General features: G+C 36.6%; 2 protein-coding genes across 3 annotated transcripts in view; one reads left to right on the forward strand and one right to left on the reverse strand.

Annotated features, from left to right (window-relative positions):
• The window catches only part of MTREX (Mtr4 exosome RNA helicase), a 104061-nt gene extending 86599 nt beyond the window's left edge, over positions 1-17462 (forward strand). Inside the window, exons 23-27 of the mRNA XM_041765631.1 lie at positions 3873-3978; positions 6903-6959; positions 8166-8328; positions 15745-15849; positions 17179-17462. Of these exons, the coding sequence (XP_041621565.1) occupies positions 3873-3978; positions 6903-6959; positions 8166-8328; positions 15745-15849; positions 17179-17231 (484 nt within the window). The 3' untranslated portion in view covers positions 17232-17462. The remainder of the gene's footprint in view (positions 1-3872; positions 3979-6902; positions 6960-8165; positions 8329-15744; positions 15850-17178) is intronic.
• A 3-nt stretch (positions 17463-17465) lies between these two features.
• PLPP1 (phospholipid phosphatase 1) overlaps positions 17466-18145 on the reverse strand; it is a 92428-nt gene continuing 91748 nt past the window's right edge. For both annotated transcript variants that reach the window (XM_041765632.1, XM_041765633.1), the window contains exon 6: positions 17466-17822. In XM_041765632.1, the coding sequence (XP_041621566.1) occupies positions 17691-17822 (132 nt within the window). In that variant the 3' untranslated portion in view covers positions 17466-17690. The remainder of the gene's footprint in view (positions 17823-18145) is intronic.

An 18145-nucleotide genomic window follows, 5' to 3' on the forward strand; every position in this document is an offset into this window, starting at 1 on the left:
TTGGAGAATTATAGGCCTTGTATATGGTTTTAGACATTTCTGGGGAAGACTTATTTGTATTATACTTGTGATTGTTTAGTTTGGATGTTAAGAACTCACGTCTAACAGGGGCCAGAAGGAAACAGTGTGGTAACCAGAACAATTCTTGGCCACCAAAAGGGGGCAGCAACTACCCAGCCCCAATTATTACAGAATAATGTGATAACAGATTTTTCAATTTAGAAAAGCCAAAAATCCAGAATTTTAGGTGAAATCCCTTGGTTTTTTAATTGTTCACAAACTAATTCAGAATTATTTTTTTAGTCACTGTGTGAACCAGATGTATCATTTGTTCAAGTTAGATTTGGTGCTTTGGCTTCTGGTTTTAAACCTGCTTAAACCTGCTTAAACCTGCTTAAACCTGCTTCCTACTTTGTAATTAAAGAGATGTAGGCATCATAAGGTTAATAATTTACCCAGGTCTAGATCTAAAGCTAGACCACAGCACTGGTTTACTAATTCAAATACCAGAATTAATGTTACTGGAATTATTTCTTTGTAATATTACACGGTATTTAACAATCAATAAAGAAATCTTCTCTTAGGTATCTGTAGCTGGATTGAGTCTTGGGATAATAGTATTGATTTTATTCTAACATAAGACTTTAGAGAGATAGAACAGTATCACATATGCAAGTATGTTAATTTTCCCCAGTATTTGCTTCTCCATCTGATCTCTTTCTTTCTAAATTAAGACCCAGCCACTAACAGCAAAACTTTGGGAGTCATCCTAGACTCCTCTCCCTTCTCTCTCTCTTTCATCTTCCTGAGTGTTTCCTCTACCTCTGTGCTGTTTTAACTCTTCCCACTAATATGCCTTCAGTATTTCTTGCCAGAGCACTGCAGAAGCTGTAGTTTTTGGATCTCGTGTCTTGAGTATAACCTATACTTTATACTTTCTCAGTATTCTTTCCACAGTACAGATCCTATCATTTCATTCTTTTGGTAAAAGTCTTTCATTTATTCCCTATTGCTTTTTTTTTCCCCCTATTGCTTTTAGAATAAATTCCATAATTTAGTGTGTTGTTGGCCTTTCCTTTCTAGCCACATCCCACAGTTTCTTTAAACGCTTAACCTGACCTTTTCCTCACTCCCACTGCAAATCCTAATTCCTACATATTTTTTCCTAGATCTTGTGAAACTTGCTGTGAAATTCTCCAGTCTTATTTTAAGCTCTTCAACTTGATATTTGCATAATTACCTGTATAACCTGTTAGATCACTCTCCTGTGATTATCTTTCTTTTTTTTTTTTTTAAGATTTATTTGTTTATTTATGATAGTCACAGAGAGAGAGAGAAAGAGAGAGAGAGAAGAGAGGCAGAGACACAGGCAGAGGGAGAAGCAGGCTTCATGCCGGGAGCCCAATGCGGGACTCGATTCCAGGACTCCAGGATCGCGCCTGGGCCAAAGGCAGGCGCTAAACCGCTGAGCCACCCAGGGATCCCCCGTGTGATTATCCTTCTTGTCTGCCTCGCACCTTACTGATGTTTATATAGTAATATGTAATTCCTTGAAGTAGTCTTGCCTTACTTGTATTGTCCTCTTTGCTTTACTTAACTCTCATTTTACCATCAGCCTAAGTTTAATTTTTTACTTTATTTTTGAGTAGCTAAAACTATAAAGATTGATAGGGACACCTGGGTTGCTTGACAGTTGAGCATCTCCTTTTGGCTCAGGTCGTGATCCTGGGGTCCTGGGATCGAATCCCCATTGGGCTCCCTGCAGGGAGCCTGCTTCTCCCTCTGCCTGTGTTTCTGCCTGTGTCTCTGCCTGCCTCATGAATAAATAAATAAAATCTTAAAAAAAAAAAAAAAGAAGATTGATGGTCATGACTTTTTTAGAAATAAAAAAATAAAGTTTGGGTTTTTTTGTTTTTTTGTTTTTTGTTTTTTTTTAGTAGAGGTAACACCCTCACAATTACCAAATGGGGTTTTTTTTTTAAATGGGTTTTTTTAAACCCTTTTATAAACGTTGTGGAACCTTGATTATAGAAATCTAGAAACACTATATTTGTAGTCTTTTGTAGCTTCCATTGAACACAGTTGAGAATTCAGAATTTTTTGTTTTCCACCCATGATGGCAAAGAGAAAACAGGAGAGATATTTTGCAATTATTACACAAATCAGAAGACAATGTGATGATGATGAAATTAATTGTAAAAGCAAAATCTTAGACTGTAGGTAATTCTCAAACTCAAGAATCAGTGAGTGAATCATGTATCTCTAAGGACAAAAGGAAAGTTTTAAGATTCTTACTCTTTTACTTTCCTTTCTGTTCAACAGGCAGAAGTTATGTAATGTTTTGTGCTAAACACTTGGCCTATCCCATTTTATAAGGACTTATTATAGTAGTCTTATCTTTTATGATTTGTTTGCTAAATTGTCATTGGTATGGTTTATAAGCGGTCAAATACAATTGTAAATACAAGGAAATTGGTAAGAAAAAGATGGGGAGATTTTTAAAAATCTGTTGGGTAATACAAACCTGAATATGAAAATGTACAATTATAGAGCAAAAAGGATGGCCTTCCTCTTCATCAGGATTACAATTTGTGAAACTTTTTAAAGGTAGTAGGAATCAAAAAAAATGATAAGCTTACACTTTAAAAGAGATTAATTGACTGATTGATTGATTGATGATTTTATTTATTTATTCATGAGAGCCAGGCAGTGGGAGAAGCAGGCTCCATGCAGGGAGCCTGATGCGGGACTCGATTCCGGGACTCCAGGATCATGTCCTGAGCCGAAGGCAGACACTCAACTGCTGAGCCACCCAGGCATCCCTAAAAGAGATAAATTTAAAATCTACAGTCAGTAGTATGTTTTGATAGTGTTAAGTGCAGGAGAAAAACAGAAGTAATGATAAGCTAGTATCGGGGCATCTGGGTGACTCAGTGGTGGAGCATCTGACTTTGGCTCAGGTCATGGTCCCAGTGTTCTGAGATCAAGTCCCACATCAGGTTCCCCATAGGGAGCCTGCTTCTCTCTCTGCCTATGTCTCTGCCTCTCTGTGTGTCTCTCATGAATAAATAAATAAATAACTTTTTAAAAAATGATAAGCTAGTACCTATTGGAGATGTATTTGAAATTTGGAATTGAATTTACTTATATGGGTATAATCCAGATTCATGGATGACAGTTGATTACCAGCAATTAGTTGCATTTAAAGCCATTGGCCATTTGGTATATATGTTCTCAGCACTGGGAATGCAGTGTGTGTCTTTATTAAGATTTCTAATGAAATTGCTTTTCATTATCCCTTTGTTTTATAAATTATTTTTTATACAGCTTAAAAACAATTAAATTGATCCTTGAACCCAGAGAAAAAGTAGTGATGACTGTCTTTCCCAGTAAACTGATAGTTAAGAAATAGTAGCTCTTTATTTCAGTAAACATTTGCATTTTGGTGTTTGGTAGAATGGGATTTTTACATGAAATAACCATTTTACATTTATTATTGATACATTGGAAAGTATAAGGCCTGCCATTTTCTTAATCTTTGTTATTCCTCATTGATAACTTCTCATGGTCAAATAATAGATTTTATTTAAAAACTATACATTTCAAGGTACCTAGGTGTCTCAGTCCATTAAGTATATGCCTTCTGCTCAGGTCATGATCCTGGAGTCCTAGGATTGAGTCCCTCATTGGGCTTCCCTGCTCGGCAGGAGTCTACTTCTCCTCTAACCCTCCCTCCTCTTATCCATTCTCTCTCTCAAATAAATAAAATCTTTTTTAAAAACTTTGTACATTTTAAGCATGTGTGTATACCTTTTGTATTTGTATATTATGACATTTGAAAATTGCTCTCTCTTTTTTTTGTGGTGGTCTAGTGCTGATGAACTCCTTCTAACTGAGATGATGTTTAATGGCCTTTTCAATGACCTGTCTGCAGAACAGGCAACGGCACTCCTGAGCTGCTTTGTGTTTCAAGAGAATGTGAGTTAATAGATTTCTAATGTACCTTATTAATTCACATATCCTGTAATTTAATTTTAATAATATGGATATTTTTAACAAAAATATTTCATATTTACATATTATGGATAATGTTAATTAGAAATCACTATCCTTAATACAAATATAGTAAGAATGTATTAAATAATTAAATACATATTATCAGAAAGAATGAAATAAGATTTTTTTGGTGGATAGTCATCATTAACCATATTCCAAGCTTTAAATTTGTTCTGTTACTCAATGCATTGTTTGAAGACCTGGTCTGATCAGATAGTCCTAGAAAGAAAAGGATGAATGAATGAAAATAAAATTAGGCAAAAGACTGAAAATAAAAGGGGATAGTGAGGTTAAATTAGTATCACTCCTCCCAGTAATGGAGAACAACCATGAAGCAACTGATTCTCCAAGCAGCTGAAGTCTTACTTGGTCATAGGTGAGGTTTGAGGTAGAGGCTGTCGGATTCTCACTGCTGGTTTTGCAGTAATTTTTTTCATTAAAGTAGTCAATTCACTATCAGCAGCTCTTCAAAACATGAAGGGACGCCTGGGTGGCTCAGCGGTTGAGCATCTGTCTGCCTTTGGCTCAGGTCATGATCTCCAAGTCCTGAGATTGAGCCCCATATCAGGCTCCCAGCTCAGCAGGGAGTCTACTTCTCCCACTCCCCCTTCTTCTGCTCTATCTCAAATGAATAAATAAAAATCTTTTATTTTTTTTTTTAATTTTTTTTTTTTATTTATTTATGATAGTCACGGGGGGGGGGGGGGGCAGAGAGAGAAGCAGGCTCCATGCACCAGGAGCCCGACATGGGATTTGATCCCGGGTCTCCAGGATCAGCGCCCTAGGCCAAAGGCAGGCGCCAAACCGCTGCGCCACCCAGGGATCCCCAATAAAAATCTTTTAAAAATATTTGTCAAATTCTCTTTGAAAAGCCCTAAGATTTGAAGATGATTTTGGGATTGGTGCTCTTCTGCCTGTGTCTTATAGCTAATTTCTTTTTTTTTTTTTATGTGGCACTATAAAATTTCTGAGAGCCCAAGTATGTTACTTCTTCAAAGGAGTGTGCTTAACCAAACCATAATTCTGAAATTTGTGGGCAAGATGTCACTATATGTGGTTAATTAAGATTTGTTCAGTGAAACCACACTGTGTTATATGTATCATCAATTCTTATGGTGGTGCCTTTCAACATCAAGATGGAAAATTATACTAAAAGTGACATGGAATTTTGTTGATACTTTTTAAAGAATGTTTTCTAGCCAGATGGAAAGGTTAAACATAGTAAGGTACTTGTTATAAATATGAAAAAGTCTGCTTAATATATTAACTTCTTTTTAGAAATGTGTTCTTCCTAAAACTGTGTCCTTGCATTTTTTATATCATTAAAAGTAATTTAAAGATGATGATCTTTAGAGTATAAATGTCAACTAACTACAAATATTTATTTAAAATCCATGTGTGCAATGCCCAGATCTGGGTACCAGAGATACAGCAGAAATTTTTTGCCTTCCTGATATTTATATGCTAGTAGATGAAGGTAAACAATAAAGAAATAAAGTACACACAGATTTTTGTCAAATGGTGAAGAAGGTTTTGGAGGAAAGTGAATCAGAAGGAGACAGATTGAAATCATTGGGATAGGGTTACTATTTTAAATAAAGTGATTAGTAAAGGCCTCATCAAGAGAGTGAAATTTGAATTGAGACTTAACAGAGAGATGAGGAACAAACTGTAAACACTCCTGGTGGCAAAGGATTGGTGAAATCACACTTAGCTTGCTTATGTCAGGACCAGTGGCTTCTGTTTACATTGACGAGCCTAGGGAAGTGGTCAGTAACCGTTAACTGTGAATGGACACAAAATCTAAGATGTTAAATAGTCTTGAGTTCACAAACTGAGAAATTGAGTTCATTGTGTCCATTTTGTTTTGTTTTTTTTCATCGTGCATCATGGTTTTTTGTTTTGTTTTTGGGGGACAGGAATAATACAGAACCTAAGTCATTATTTTATTACATAGTATACATATAATAGGTAAAACAAAACCAGTCCTGTCTAAATACTGATGCTTAAAATAAAGACATAACAGTTGCAACTAACCTATAATATCTTTTTTAGAAGTTTTACCTATAATTTAAATCCTGTCTCACACATGCATACATTCTTATAATAATTTTATTTTTGTGTAAGGCTACTTTTGTCAGACTTTGTTCACAAATACTGTCTTTAGTCACAATAGAATGGGTTTTGAGGATCTGACCTTTTATTTCTTTTTGACAGAGTAGGAGACCAACACATAAAATTCAAGCCACTTATCTAAGTTTATTTGCCCAGTTAGTATAGTAGTACCTGAAACTCCTATTATTCTGAGAACTGACAAATCTTTTACTAGTGGGAAGGTGATATTAAGAACACTAACTCAGGTTAAACTTTTAAGACGTAGAAATATCTGGGTAAAATAAAAATTGATGGTACTACTTTTAATGTTCTTATGCCAAATTTTTAGTTTCCACAGAGTGAGAGAGTTGCCTAGGAGCCAAAATCATTTCAAAGTCAAACTGTAATAAAATAGTTTATAATAATTTTGATGTAACTAAACTACTATGGATGTTTATAATATTTGTTCTCCCTACAGTCCATATGTGGCCACAGAAAATAACTGGTAAATTGTAAATTTAGCTATGTAATATTTTCCCCTGAAATTATATTATATGTAATAATATAATTTAGGATAAAAGGAGTGGTAATTTCATTTATATCAATTAAGGTCATTAAAAACTGTAAATGCTAATAACTAAGGTCTTATAATTTGACAGTGATGGATATCATGAAAGCTTTGTTTTCTTTGTTGCAGCAGAAAGTATATACTGCATTTAAAACTTAGGTTTTTATATCCTTTTCTTTCATAGTCTAGTGAGATGCCCAAATTAACAGAGCAGTTAGCAGGACCACTTCGTCAAATGCAGGTAGGAATTTTTTGAAATGCATATTTTATGAATAGTGTATGTAAAATGAACATTTTTAACAGTCTTATCCTAGTGTTTATTATTCCACAGAGACCACTTCCTTCAAGATTAAATGTTACTTGATGTTAGTCTTGTCATTTATTAATTTTTTTTAGTCTTGTCATTTATTCTATGTTGGTAACATCATTTGTGCTTTTTTTACTTTAATAATTAAACATTCTCCCCCACCAGTGTGATAAATTGTATTGAGTTATTGAGTACAGAGTTAACACCTACATAATGTCAATAGGCAATATCAACAACTCAGTGCCTGCATTGTTTTCTTTGGTATTAAGAATGGCGTGTTGATGAACTAGGATTAGTTAGCTTAATTCTTTGTATGTTTTTTCCATTCTTGTTTACAATAAGGTTTTAAAATGTTTTATTCTAAGAAATTAATTATTCCTGGGTCCTCAAAGCCCCAGTAGTTTATAATAATGAATTTGTGTGCTTTATGATTTTCTTAAGAAGAACTGATTTTATCTGTTTTCAACATTAGACAGAACGACAAGAAAAGATGAACTATATGACACTGCAAGAGAAGAAAAGTGAATCATAAAAAGAGCCTTTTCAGTGGAACATTTAATATTCCTTATTACTAAGAAATTTAAACTTTCAGAACCGGGGGACTTTACAAAGGACTAGGTGGTTTTGACCTTTTATATTACCAAGGAGAAAAGAGTGAATCTGAATATATCATTGTGAGGGAAAAAATAAGATTTCTATTTCTTAAAGCATTATTGGGGAAAAATATTATTTTGCCATAGGATTTCTGGTTTTCTAAATCTGTTTTGTTACTGACATCTTTGGGGTTTTTTGGTTGTTGTTAATGAAATACTTAGAGATTAGTTAAATGCTACTCTTAACTGATTTTAATGAAGAGTTTCTATTTTTTTATGTAGAAAACGTTTAACTGGATGAAAATCATGCTTTTGATAAATTTTTCTTAATTACTTCATTGTAATTGGGGAAACATTACAGTTGGGGAAACAACTACAGTGGAAGGGCCACTGTCACGACTTAGAAGCACAGAATATCCAAGCTGTGGACATTTAGGAAGAAAAAGGGACCTTGTGGAATTTTGGCTCTGGGAACCTAAAGAAAACAAGTACATGGGAGATTATAAATAAGAAGTAAGAAATGTAAAGTAATCTTCTGTTTTCAAAGGAATGTGCTAAAAGAATTGCAAAAGTTTCAGCAGAAGCCAAACTGGAAATTGATGAGGAAACTTACCTAAACTCATTCAAACCTCACTTAATGGATGTAGTATATACCTGGGCAACAGGCGCTACATTTGCCCATATCTGCAAAATGACAGATGTCTTTGAAGGTATGTTTAAATTTTTTCTCTCTCTCTCTCTCTCTCTCTATATATATATATATATATATATATACGTTCCTTTTTGATACAAAAATATACTTAGTTAGGATGGCATTGTTTTAACTAAACAAGAATAATACATTATTTGTAGTTTTTGGTAATAAATTGGAATGGTAATGTCATCACAGATGATCCTAGTAAGTTGTGTCAGTTTTTTTAATCTCTTGGCAGTTCTCTAAAGGCTTACTATAGGGCAGCCCAGGTGGCTCAGCGGTTTAGTGCCGCCTACAGCCCAGGGTGTGATCCTGGAGACCCGGGATCGAGTCCCATGTCGGGCTCCCTGCATGGAGCCTGCTTCTCCCTCTGCCTGTGTCTCTATTCCTCTCTCTCTCTCTCTCTCTCTCTCTCTCTCTCTCTCTCTGTGTCTCTCATTAATAAATAAAATCTTAAAAAAAAAATAAATAAAAATAAAGGCTTACTATATTAATTCCACTAAAAGACAGCAGAGCTGAAAATGCTGTCCATCACTGCATTTCTAATAACAGACTTGGCTTCAGTGAGATTACTTAAGCATGAATCAATTAATGAGCAGAATTTTAAAAGACTGAAGAATAATTGTTACTCAACTGAAGAGAAATTTTAAATGAAAAAAGGCAGAGGGAATATAAAAGAAATAATCATTATAAAAATAAAAAAAAAACCCACAATATCTAAAGCAGACCATTTTAAAAATGTTTTATTTATTTCAAAATGATTGGCTTATATAGAAATTTATAATGGTGAATGATATTTACCAAATTGGATATTTACATTGAACTCTTTAAAATTTTTTTTTAATTTTTTTTTAATTTTTTATTATTTATTTATGATAGTCACAGAGAGAGAGAGAGAGAGAGGCAGAGACACAGGCAGAGGTAGAAGCAGGCTCCATGCACCGGGAGCCCGACGTGGGATTCGATCCCGGGTCTCCAGGATCGCGCCCTGGGCCAAAGGCAGGCACCAAACCGCTGCACCACCCAGGGATCCCTGAACTCTTTAAAAATTAAATGAGTTTGGATTTCATAGAGATTATTATAAGAATATTTAAAATGCTATTATTTGTAGCTGTATTTTAAGAAAAATTCTATTTTTGACACATCAATATTACATGCTTTTCAACTGATAGTATTAAAGACTAAGAGATTACTGAATTTATGAATCATGGGTTTTTATGATGCATAGGTCAAACATATCTGCAATAGAATATTAAAATTTTCAACTATGACATTGAACTTCATGGGATTTAAGGTTTATTAAGTGACTACTGTGTGCCAGGCACTGTGCAATAAGCACTTTATATAATTTAGATGTAATCACCAAAATGGCAGCTTAGGGTAGATACTATTTCTTTTTTTTCTTTTTTTCTTTTTTTTTAAGATTTTATTTATTTATTCATGAGAGACACAGAGAGAGAGGCAGAGACACAGGCAGAGGGAGAAGCAGGCCCCGGGCAGGGAGCCCGACATGGGACTCGATCCCGGATCTCCAGGATCATGACCTGGGCCGAAGGCAGCGCTAAACCACTGAGCCACCTGGGCTGCCCATAGATACTATTTCTACTTTGCACAAGGAAGCTGAGTTTTTAAAAAGTAAATAATTTTACCAAGGTGATGGAGGTGTGGAATATGATGGCACTATGATTTGAGCCCCGGCCTCTGTGATTACAAGTCACATAATAGTTGATAACTTTAAGCACCATATAATGCTTTATCCTTTAATTTTGGATCACCTAGAGACTTCTCACATGCTAACCTATATTGTACCATCTCCATCCACTGACAGTTCATGCTTGTAGGAGTGGCAAGATGGTGTGTAATAGTTCATGGTGAAGAGCAATAGCTGAGGATATGAGAAGAGGGAAGCACGACATTTGGCTCACTTGTATACACTGTCTTTGCCTGTAGGAACCTAGGTGCATTATAACAGCTTGTGTGTTGTGAAGGTGCAAAGGCAGTCATACATACAACACCCCCAGTCTTCAGTCTGGGATCTTTTTGGAACATAAGGATGAAACTAATGACTGTTCTTGCCTAAATAATTCTAAGACTTGTCAGTAGCTCATATTTATAGAATATCTGCTTCTTTGAGAAGTCAGACACAATGACATAATAATGATTCATAGTGGAGAATAGTTTGAAGAAAAATCAAGACGCAACAGACCTGCATATTTAGGGAGGCCTACAAAATTATCTTTGTGGACTGTTTTTTCTGTTCTTTGTACTTAAATGGAAGAGTTTTCACAGTATGGAGAAAGAGATCTGAAACTGCTAATATTGAAGAGAGTTTGTAGTTATCCAGAACATACTGGCATTCCTGAAATCGATTTCCCCCCTTTCAGTTCCTTGGGGCTATTTCTATATCACATTTTGCGTGAGGAGTCAAAGTTGGAAAATCTGAGGAATTCAGTTTGTAACTATAATTTGAAGTTGAGGATACCATCAGTGTAATCTTCCATGGTTTTCTGGTCTGGGTGCCGTTATATTAGCTACACTTTTTCTAAAATTGAGATGGACTATATATTAACTCTTAAAAACATAAACAGCAAAAAAATAACTAAGAACCTTGATTTATATAGGAGAGAGTGTTTCCTTTTTCCATCATACTATGTGCCTTTCCCTTTTTTTACCATGCTATTATTGAGTTCTTCTATTTCAGAATAGCCATTCTCTCCTCATCTTGTTGCTGTACACGCTTTATATAATTGGAAAAATACTGTAATCAAAGGTCTAGCCCATAGTATATTGTGTCTTTACTTTTATGGGCAGAAAATGATTGCATTGGAACTTTAAAATGCCCTTCACTCAAACCATATTTGTTTCCAGTTAGATTATAAATTTTCTTTTTGTGAAAATAAGTGATCATTTCATGTCATGAGCTCCAGAAGTAGTTTTAAGTATTGTTCAAACATTAACTGGCACAGTATGTTTGAGGGGATGCCTACTGCAAGAGAGGAGCTAATATTGTGATTCAGTTGAAGAATTTTGAAGACTTCATACAAGTAATTATCTCCTCTGTTATCACCCTGGAGAAAATGATAAAAATGTGGCTGCTGCTTATTTCTGTCAAACTAAGTTGGAAGAACAATTTAAAACAGTACTTGTAGAGGTTCAAACCTATGGTTTCAGTCTAAATCATAGAGTAGAGCCACTGTAAGCTTTCAGGGGCCATTAAATTTTATTTCTATCTCTATAGAAACAATATTGTACTCTTGACTACACATGAAGGACTTGCTTTTCACTTACTTTGTCACAGGAGCTCTCCTAATGACATGTGCTATCACTTGAAACTTTACCATGTAGTGCATTCCCATATGGTGCTTCGAGTAAATGGTCTTCTCAAACACCTTTCAGCTGGCATAGTTTTACCCTTCCCTTAGCCTCGTAAGGGATTTTCCAGTGGATTTGTTCTTAGAAATACTTTTGCTAATAATAATAGAGTAACCATTTATTAACATGTATCATTTCTCTTTCACTTTTGGCAACATTTTAGTACTAAATTATGTAGAAATTAGTACTTGATACTTACGCATTTGATGAATAATACTGAGACCCTAGTGGGGATCAGGGACTAGGTGCATCATGAACAGCAGTCTCTGCCCTCCAGAAAGGGTTTAGCCTGAGCTGGAATCAAGTGGTAAATAGTTGCAGGAAAATACATTTGTGATCCTGACCTCAGGTCAGACTCATTAAAAACACCTAGATGTTAAAGTTTAACTTTATTAAGTGAGATTTGAGACATGAACTATGGAGGACCACTTTGTAGAATGCCAGAAAGCTGGAGGTAGAAACACTGTTCAGAGAAAGGTGTTGCTTTCCATCCTCAATGAAAATTATACTGTCCCGTTCAAGCACCAGATGAATCTGATGATTGCATGTGTGCCCAGATGTCCATCTGTGGGTGAATAAATTGTGGTGTGTCAGTGTAATGTAGTATTTAGCTATAGGAGGAATGAAATACTGATTAATGCTAAAATGTAGATGAACTTTGGACACACAGGTTCTGAGTTAAAATAAAGGCAGACCCAGAGGCAACCTTATTGTAGGATTCCACTTACAGGAAATGTCTGGGATAGACAAACCCATAAAGACGAAGTAAATTAAGTAGTTGTCATGGGCCAGGGGCTAGTGTAGGAAGCGAAATTGAATTCTGACTAATCACTACCTTTTTTGTGTGTGTGTGTGACAAAATACACATAATTATATAATTCACCATTTTATTTTTATTTTTTAAAGATTTTATTCATTTATTCATGAGAGACACAGAGAGAGAGAGAGGCAGAGACACAGGCAGAGGGAGAAGCAGACTCCATACAGGGAGCCCGATGCGGGACTCGATCCCGGGTCTCCAGGATCAGGCCCTGGGCTGAAGGTAGCGCTAAACCGGCCACCCAGGCTGCCCTAATTCACCATTTTAAATGTGCAATTCAGTGTCATTGATCTTTTTTAACCTCAGATTTACATCACCATTCTGGAAAAATTCACATTGAGATATAATTCACAGACCATAAAATCCACCCTTTTTAATTAGGTGTACTATTCAGTGGTTTTTAGTGTATTCAGAGTTGTACAACAATAATCACTATTTAATTTTATAATATTCTTATCACCCACAAAGAAGTCACTCCTAACTGCTAATACAGTCCCTCATTTAGTAAATGGCACAGCTGAACTGTAATCCCTGGTCTTTCTACTTTAAGAGACAGTGGACATGGCATGTCAGGCGTCTACTGTAGCTCTGCCCCCTGCTTTGTAGGTGATCACTTGTGCATCATTGGAAAGGGGAGAAACCATTAGGCCTGTCTTCTTTATCTAGAAACTCATGTACCTTATGCTTTCCATTCCAGAGGATGGCCCCTTCCCCCATTGCTCTGAATCTCAGAGCCTTGCTCCACTCTTTTCTGCACCCTCTTCAGTATTGCCATATTAGGATATAAATATGCTTATAGTTTTCATACGCACCTTTTTCAGCTACCAACGTAATGTAGTGGTTAAGAGCAATAGGTATTTTGTTGTCCTCATCCTAAGGAATAAGAATTCCTTTTATAGCCAGGCTCAGAAAGAGTAATTGAGAATAGACCCTCTTTAGTTCTTACCCTCCATTTCCATCTTGATTCACAGTAGTTTGCTGAAATTACTATAAGACACCAGTGACTTTCTGATTGCCAAATTCACAAAACAGACTCCTTTATTTGACTGCATCCTACTTGCCAATTTTTACTGCCTATTACCTCTAGAAACTCATTAATGTAAATTCTTTGGCACTGCCTGGCAATGAAGATTTTTACAGAAATGAAGAGCTTTAGAGTAAGGACTAAAAATCTTACAAAATATTGGAAGACCAAAAAAAAAAAAGTATATTAGAGGACCTGGGTACCTCCGCCAGTTAAGCAGCTGACTCATGGTTTTGGCTCAGGTTATGATTTCGGGGGCCTGGCATCAAGCCCTGTGTCGGGTTCTGTGCTCCTCGGGAAGTCTGCTTGAGGATTCTCTCCCTTTTCTTCTCCTTTGCCCTTCCCTCCACTTGCACATACATGCATTCTCGCTCTCTCAAATAATCTTTTTTAAAAACAAAAGATTTAGAATTTTCTGATTTTTAATGTATAAACTAAATCTAATTATAAGTTGAACTATATAGGGGCACCTGGGTGGCTCAGTGGTTGTGTCTGCCTTTGGCTCAGGTCGTGATCTGGGGGTCCTGAGATAGAGTCCTACATTGAACTCCCTGCACGGAGCCTGCTTCCTCCTCTGCCCATGTCTCTGCCTCTCTCTCTTTGTGTCTTTCACGAATAAATAAAATGTTAAAATATATAAAGGAATACACATTTATTAAAGAAAATTTCCTAGAAATTATATTTATTTCTGCAAGGTACTATAATACAGTTTTTATGCTTGGGCTCTAGAATCTTTGGTCTGGATTCAAATCCTGATTTCCATCCTTTACTCCTCACTCTGACCATGGTCAAGTTATGTAGGCAACTTCCTTTTCTTCTTTTCCCTCTTTGTAAAATGAGGATAATGACAGTACATGTCAAATTGTAGATGTCAAATGAGAAGTTTTACATGAAATATTACAGACCTACCACAAAACAAGCACTCAGAAAATGTTGAACATCATCCTTCTTTCCTAAAACACATGCAGCCTCATTGCTTTCCTTGATGCCAAAGTGTCATTATGAACATCAGTAACTTTACTCTCCTGTAATACAATAAAGTCCTCAGGGTTATTATAAGATGTGTATGTATGTGATTGTTTGGATTTTACAGAATTTATGTCTCTGTTCTGGTTGCCATTTCGCTATTACTCTATCTAGTAAAGACCCTTGCTAAGGTCCTAAATAATTTTGACAGAGTTGTGTTGTGGAAATAGGCTGTACTTGAGGGCTGGAGTTTTCTCCCAGAACTCTATGAACCTTTTAATGAGAGGACAACCAAAAAAAAAAAAGAAAAAAAAAAACCTATGGACTTTGAATATTTTGGCTAAAGGGCTATATCATGACTTTGTAGTCCTTCAGTTTTGCTTGGGAACAAAATTTGTACATTTATCTCAAGTGACATGAAATGAGGGCAGGCAGACTGTTTAAATAGTATTTATTATTATTGTGTTTCTTAGAAATGAGAATGGATGGAGTAAGGGCCTAGATCCCAAAGCTAATACCTCAGTGGCAGAATGTGGGCTAGAACCTGGGTCTCCCCTCTAGTCTTTTTTTCCTCTAATTCCTGGTGCCCCCAGCCTACTCTTGTGAACCCAATCGAAAGTAGGTGAACATTCTATCTGTAGGAGATGGAAGGGTATTGTCCTCGTTTGTCTTTTAAGGTAACCTGTGTGTTGGTGATCTTCAGTACCAGTGTCCTCTCACAAACCTCCCCTAACATGAAATAGCACCATCGTGTTCTCATTGCTCTGGCCCATAGGTGGGTTCTGCAGCCAGGAATGTTGTCTTTTGGGGTGTGGGCCCTTGTGCGGTATTATCTTTGGCTTTTGAATAGTCGCACCAGGAGAGAAGGTGCTCTGCGTGAGCACTTGCTGCTGGATTATGCTGATTCTGTTGGTCAAATGGCTTTTATTTTTTCCTTTATCAAAGCTCAAGTTACATTCTCCTGAGTTAACTCTCCCCACTGTTAGTAAAAGATAACTTGAGGGGCACACATTATAATAAATCCAGGACTCTCTACCATTAGGCATGGAAAATTCAACTTCTTGCCTTTGTATTCTTCATAGTGCCTTTCAGGCAGCCAGTCAAGTCAGCTGCCTCATTTACTGCATGGGAAGTCCCTCAGAGTACTACTAGCTAATCATCCCATGTTCTCCTAGGTTTGCCTCTTAACAAAAGTTCTACTGTCCTGGTTATCTCCATTTTATAAATGATTTGTTTCCTTTTCTTTATAGGCAGCATAATTCGTTGTATGAGGCGCCTAGAAGAACTGCTTCGACAGATGTGTCAAGCAGCAAAAGCCATTGGAAACACTGAGCTGGAAAACAAATTTGCAGAAGGTCAGTATCCTGTATGTAAGCTCTGTTCCTGTTAATTAAGGCAGATCTTTTGAGCCTTGAGTTCTTGGCCATTATGTAGGAAGAGATTTTTCAGATCCTCTTCCTTAGAATGCCATGGAGGGCCATCTAGTAGTATTTAAACAGAATTTCTGAGTGTCTCTGGGAAAAAGTTTTGAGATTTTATACATAAGCATTTGTAAACATTTATTGTGCACTATTTGCAGGCATGGTTTTAAGCACCAGCAGATAATAGCAGTGAACAAAAAAAACCACAAATCCCTGCCTTTGTGGAGCTTAGCGTGGGGAGACATACAATAAACAAGTCAACAATTAAAATACTTCAGGTGGTAATAAGTCTACAGGAAAAGAAAGGACAAGACAATAGGAATTGAGGGATAGACCTAGGGCCTCCACTCAGAAGATGGTATTAAGGCCCCTCATGTATGCCCGAGAAGCATAAGCAACAGCAAGAGGCCAGTGTGGCTAGAGCCAAGTGAACAGTGAGTAGAGTAGTAGGAAGGAAAAAAGAGATGATCATGTTAGCCCGCAGCCCCGGCTTCTTCCTGAAGTGATTGGAGGTTTTGACCACAGGAGTGATGTGCTCTGGTTTGGGTGTCATAAGGCAATTCTTGCTGTTGCATTGTAGAGAAGCCTGTAGATAGCAAGGTAGAAGTGGGAAGACCAGGAAAAAAAAAAAAAAAACAGGATAGCCAGTCCAAGGTGGTAGCAATGGAAGTGGGCAGGAGGCAGGAGGGAGTATATAACATGCTTACAGTTTGTTCTGTCTCAATATTTGCTGTTGTAACTCACAGCCCTTTTTCTTGTCAAAGAACAGCAGCCACCTTTTGGCTCTGAGTGAGTTGCTCTTATAGTCACAACCCCTACTAATGGTTTCTGCTGGTTAAGTGTCCTAAGAAGAGGTGTGCAAAAAAGTTTAGGTTTGTCCTGCCTCAGTTCAGAAAGAGTTTTACATAGTAAGTGAAAATACAGGGTCTCCTATGTACGCTGAAAATTCATACTTTTGGGTCAACTGAATGACTACTTTTGACGGTTTAGTCCTTTCCTCAGGAGTGTGTGCATAGCCTTAGACACCGGCACGCCCCCTGCACACACACACACACACACAGACACAGGCTACTTCAGGGTCTAGAGTCACAAGAGCAGGAGTCTGGTTTCTAAGTTTCCCTGCTCTCAGAAGTGGCTGTGACGTCCTGTGTTTTAGACCAGTAGGGTTTGGTATCATCAGGATTGTTGTATTAAAACCTGACCGGAGGGTAATTACGGTCTTTGTGGTCTTGGAAGTTTAAACCATATTTTCTTTTCTCTTAGGAATCACCAAAATCAAGAGAGATATTGTGTTTGCTGCCAGCCTCTACTTATAAAAAGTCAGATAAACGAATGTGGGATTTTAAATTTTATACCACCTGATCACAGTTGACTAGAAATGCTTTTACAGAAGTGTTGATTTGGTTCTCCCATCTCAAGGCAGTTGTACTCAACCATTTCAGTATGTATTATATTTAAATCAGGCATCATACTAAGAAAGCGCATTATTACATACACATTTGTACATAAGCATTACATTTTTTTAATAAAAAACGTACAGGTGGGCATTGTTTTAGTGAAAGGCTTGAAATTTTTTTTAATGAACTTTGAGCTATTAGATAACCATTGTTAAATGTGACTATATACACACAGGTAAAGTGGGCATCCAAGAGGTATAGCAGCAGCGGTCCCTTAAAGGCTTGTACACCAAGAAGAAAACTCATCCTCTTGGCCTTCTGGTTGCAATCATTTTCCTTTAGAAAGCGGGCCAGCTTTATCTGGGCACTCTGCTACCTTCAGGGTTGGTGATTGTTCCTAAAGTGATTCCCCGTCGTTGGTGTTTCATGCAGAGTTGTATGAGAGTCCTCCTCTTTCCTTTCTTTAAAAGGAGAATTTCTCTCCTTGAAGAAATCAGATACATACACCACCTATAGAGAACAAGTTATACTTAGAACGGGACAGAAGTATTTAATGATGTAATTTAATTTTAAGAACCATATACAAGCAGTTTGTGAAAATAAATACAAACATTACAGGGTACAGAGAAAGGGTACAAAAAAATAAGTGACTAAAAGGAAGTTTTGTTAAAACAGATTTTCTAAATTGAGAGTTGCTTATTAGGTCTTAAGTAAAACAGGTTTAACTGTATTAAACTCAAGTTATTCTGCAATTCATACCCAAAACAAAACACTACACAGCCATAGCCTTTTACAAAAAAACATACAGTAGTAAGAGTTTTATAACTTTTGGA

Source organism: Vulpes lagopus, chromosome 8, assembly GCF_018345385.1.
Source record: "Vulpes lagopus strain Blue_001 chromosome 8, ASM1834538v1, whole genome shotgun sequence".
Taxonomy (NCBI): Eukaryota; Metazoa; Chordata; class Mammalia; order Carnivora; family Canidae; genus Vulpes; species Vulpes lagopus.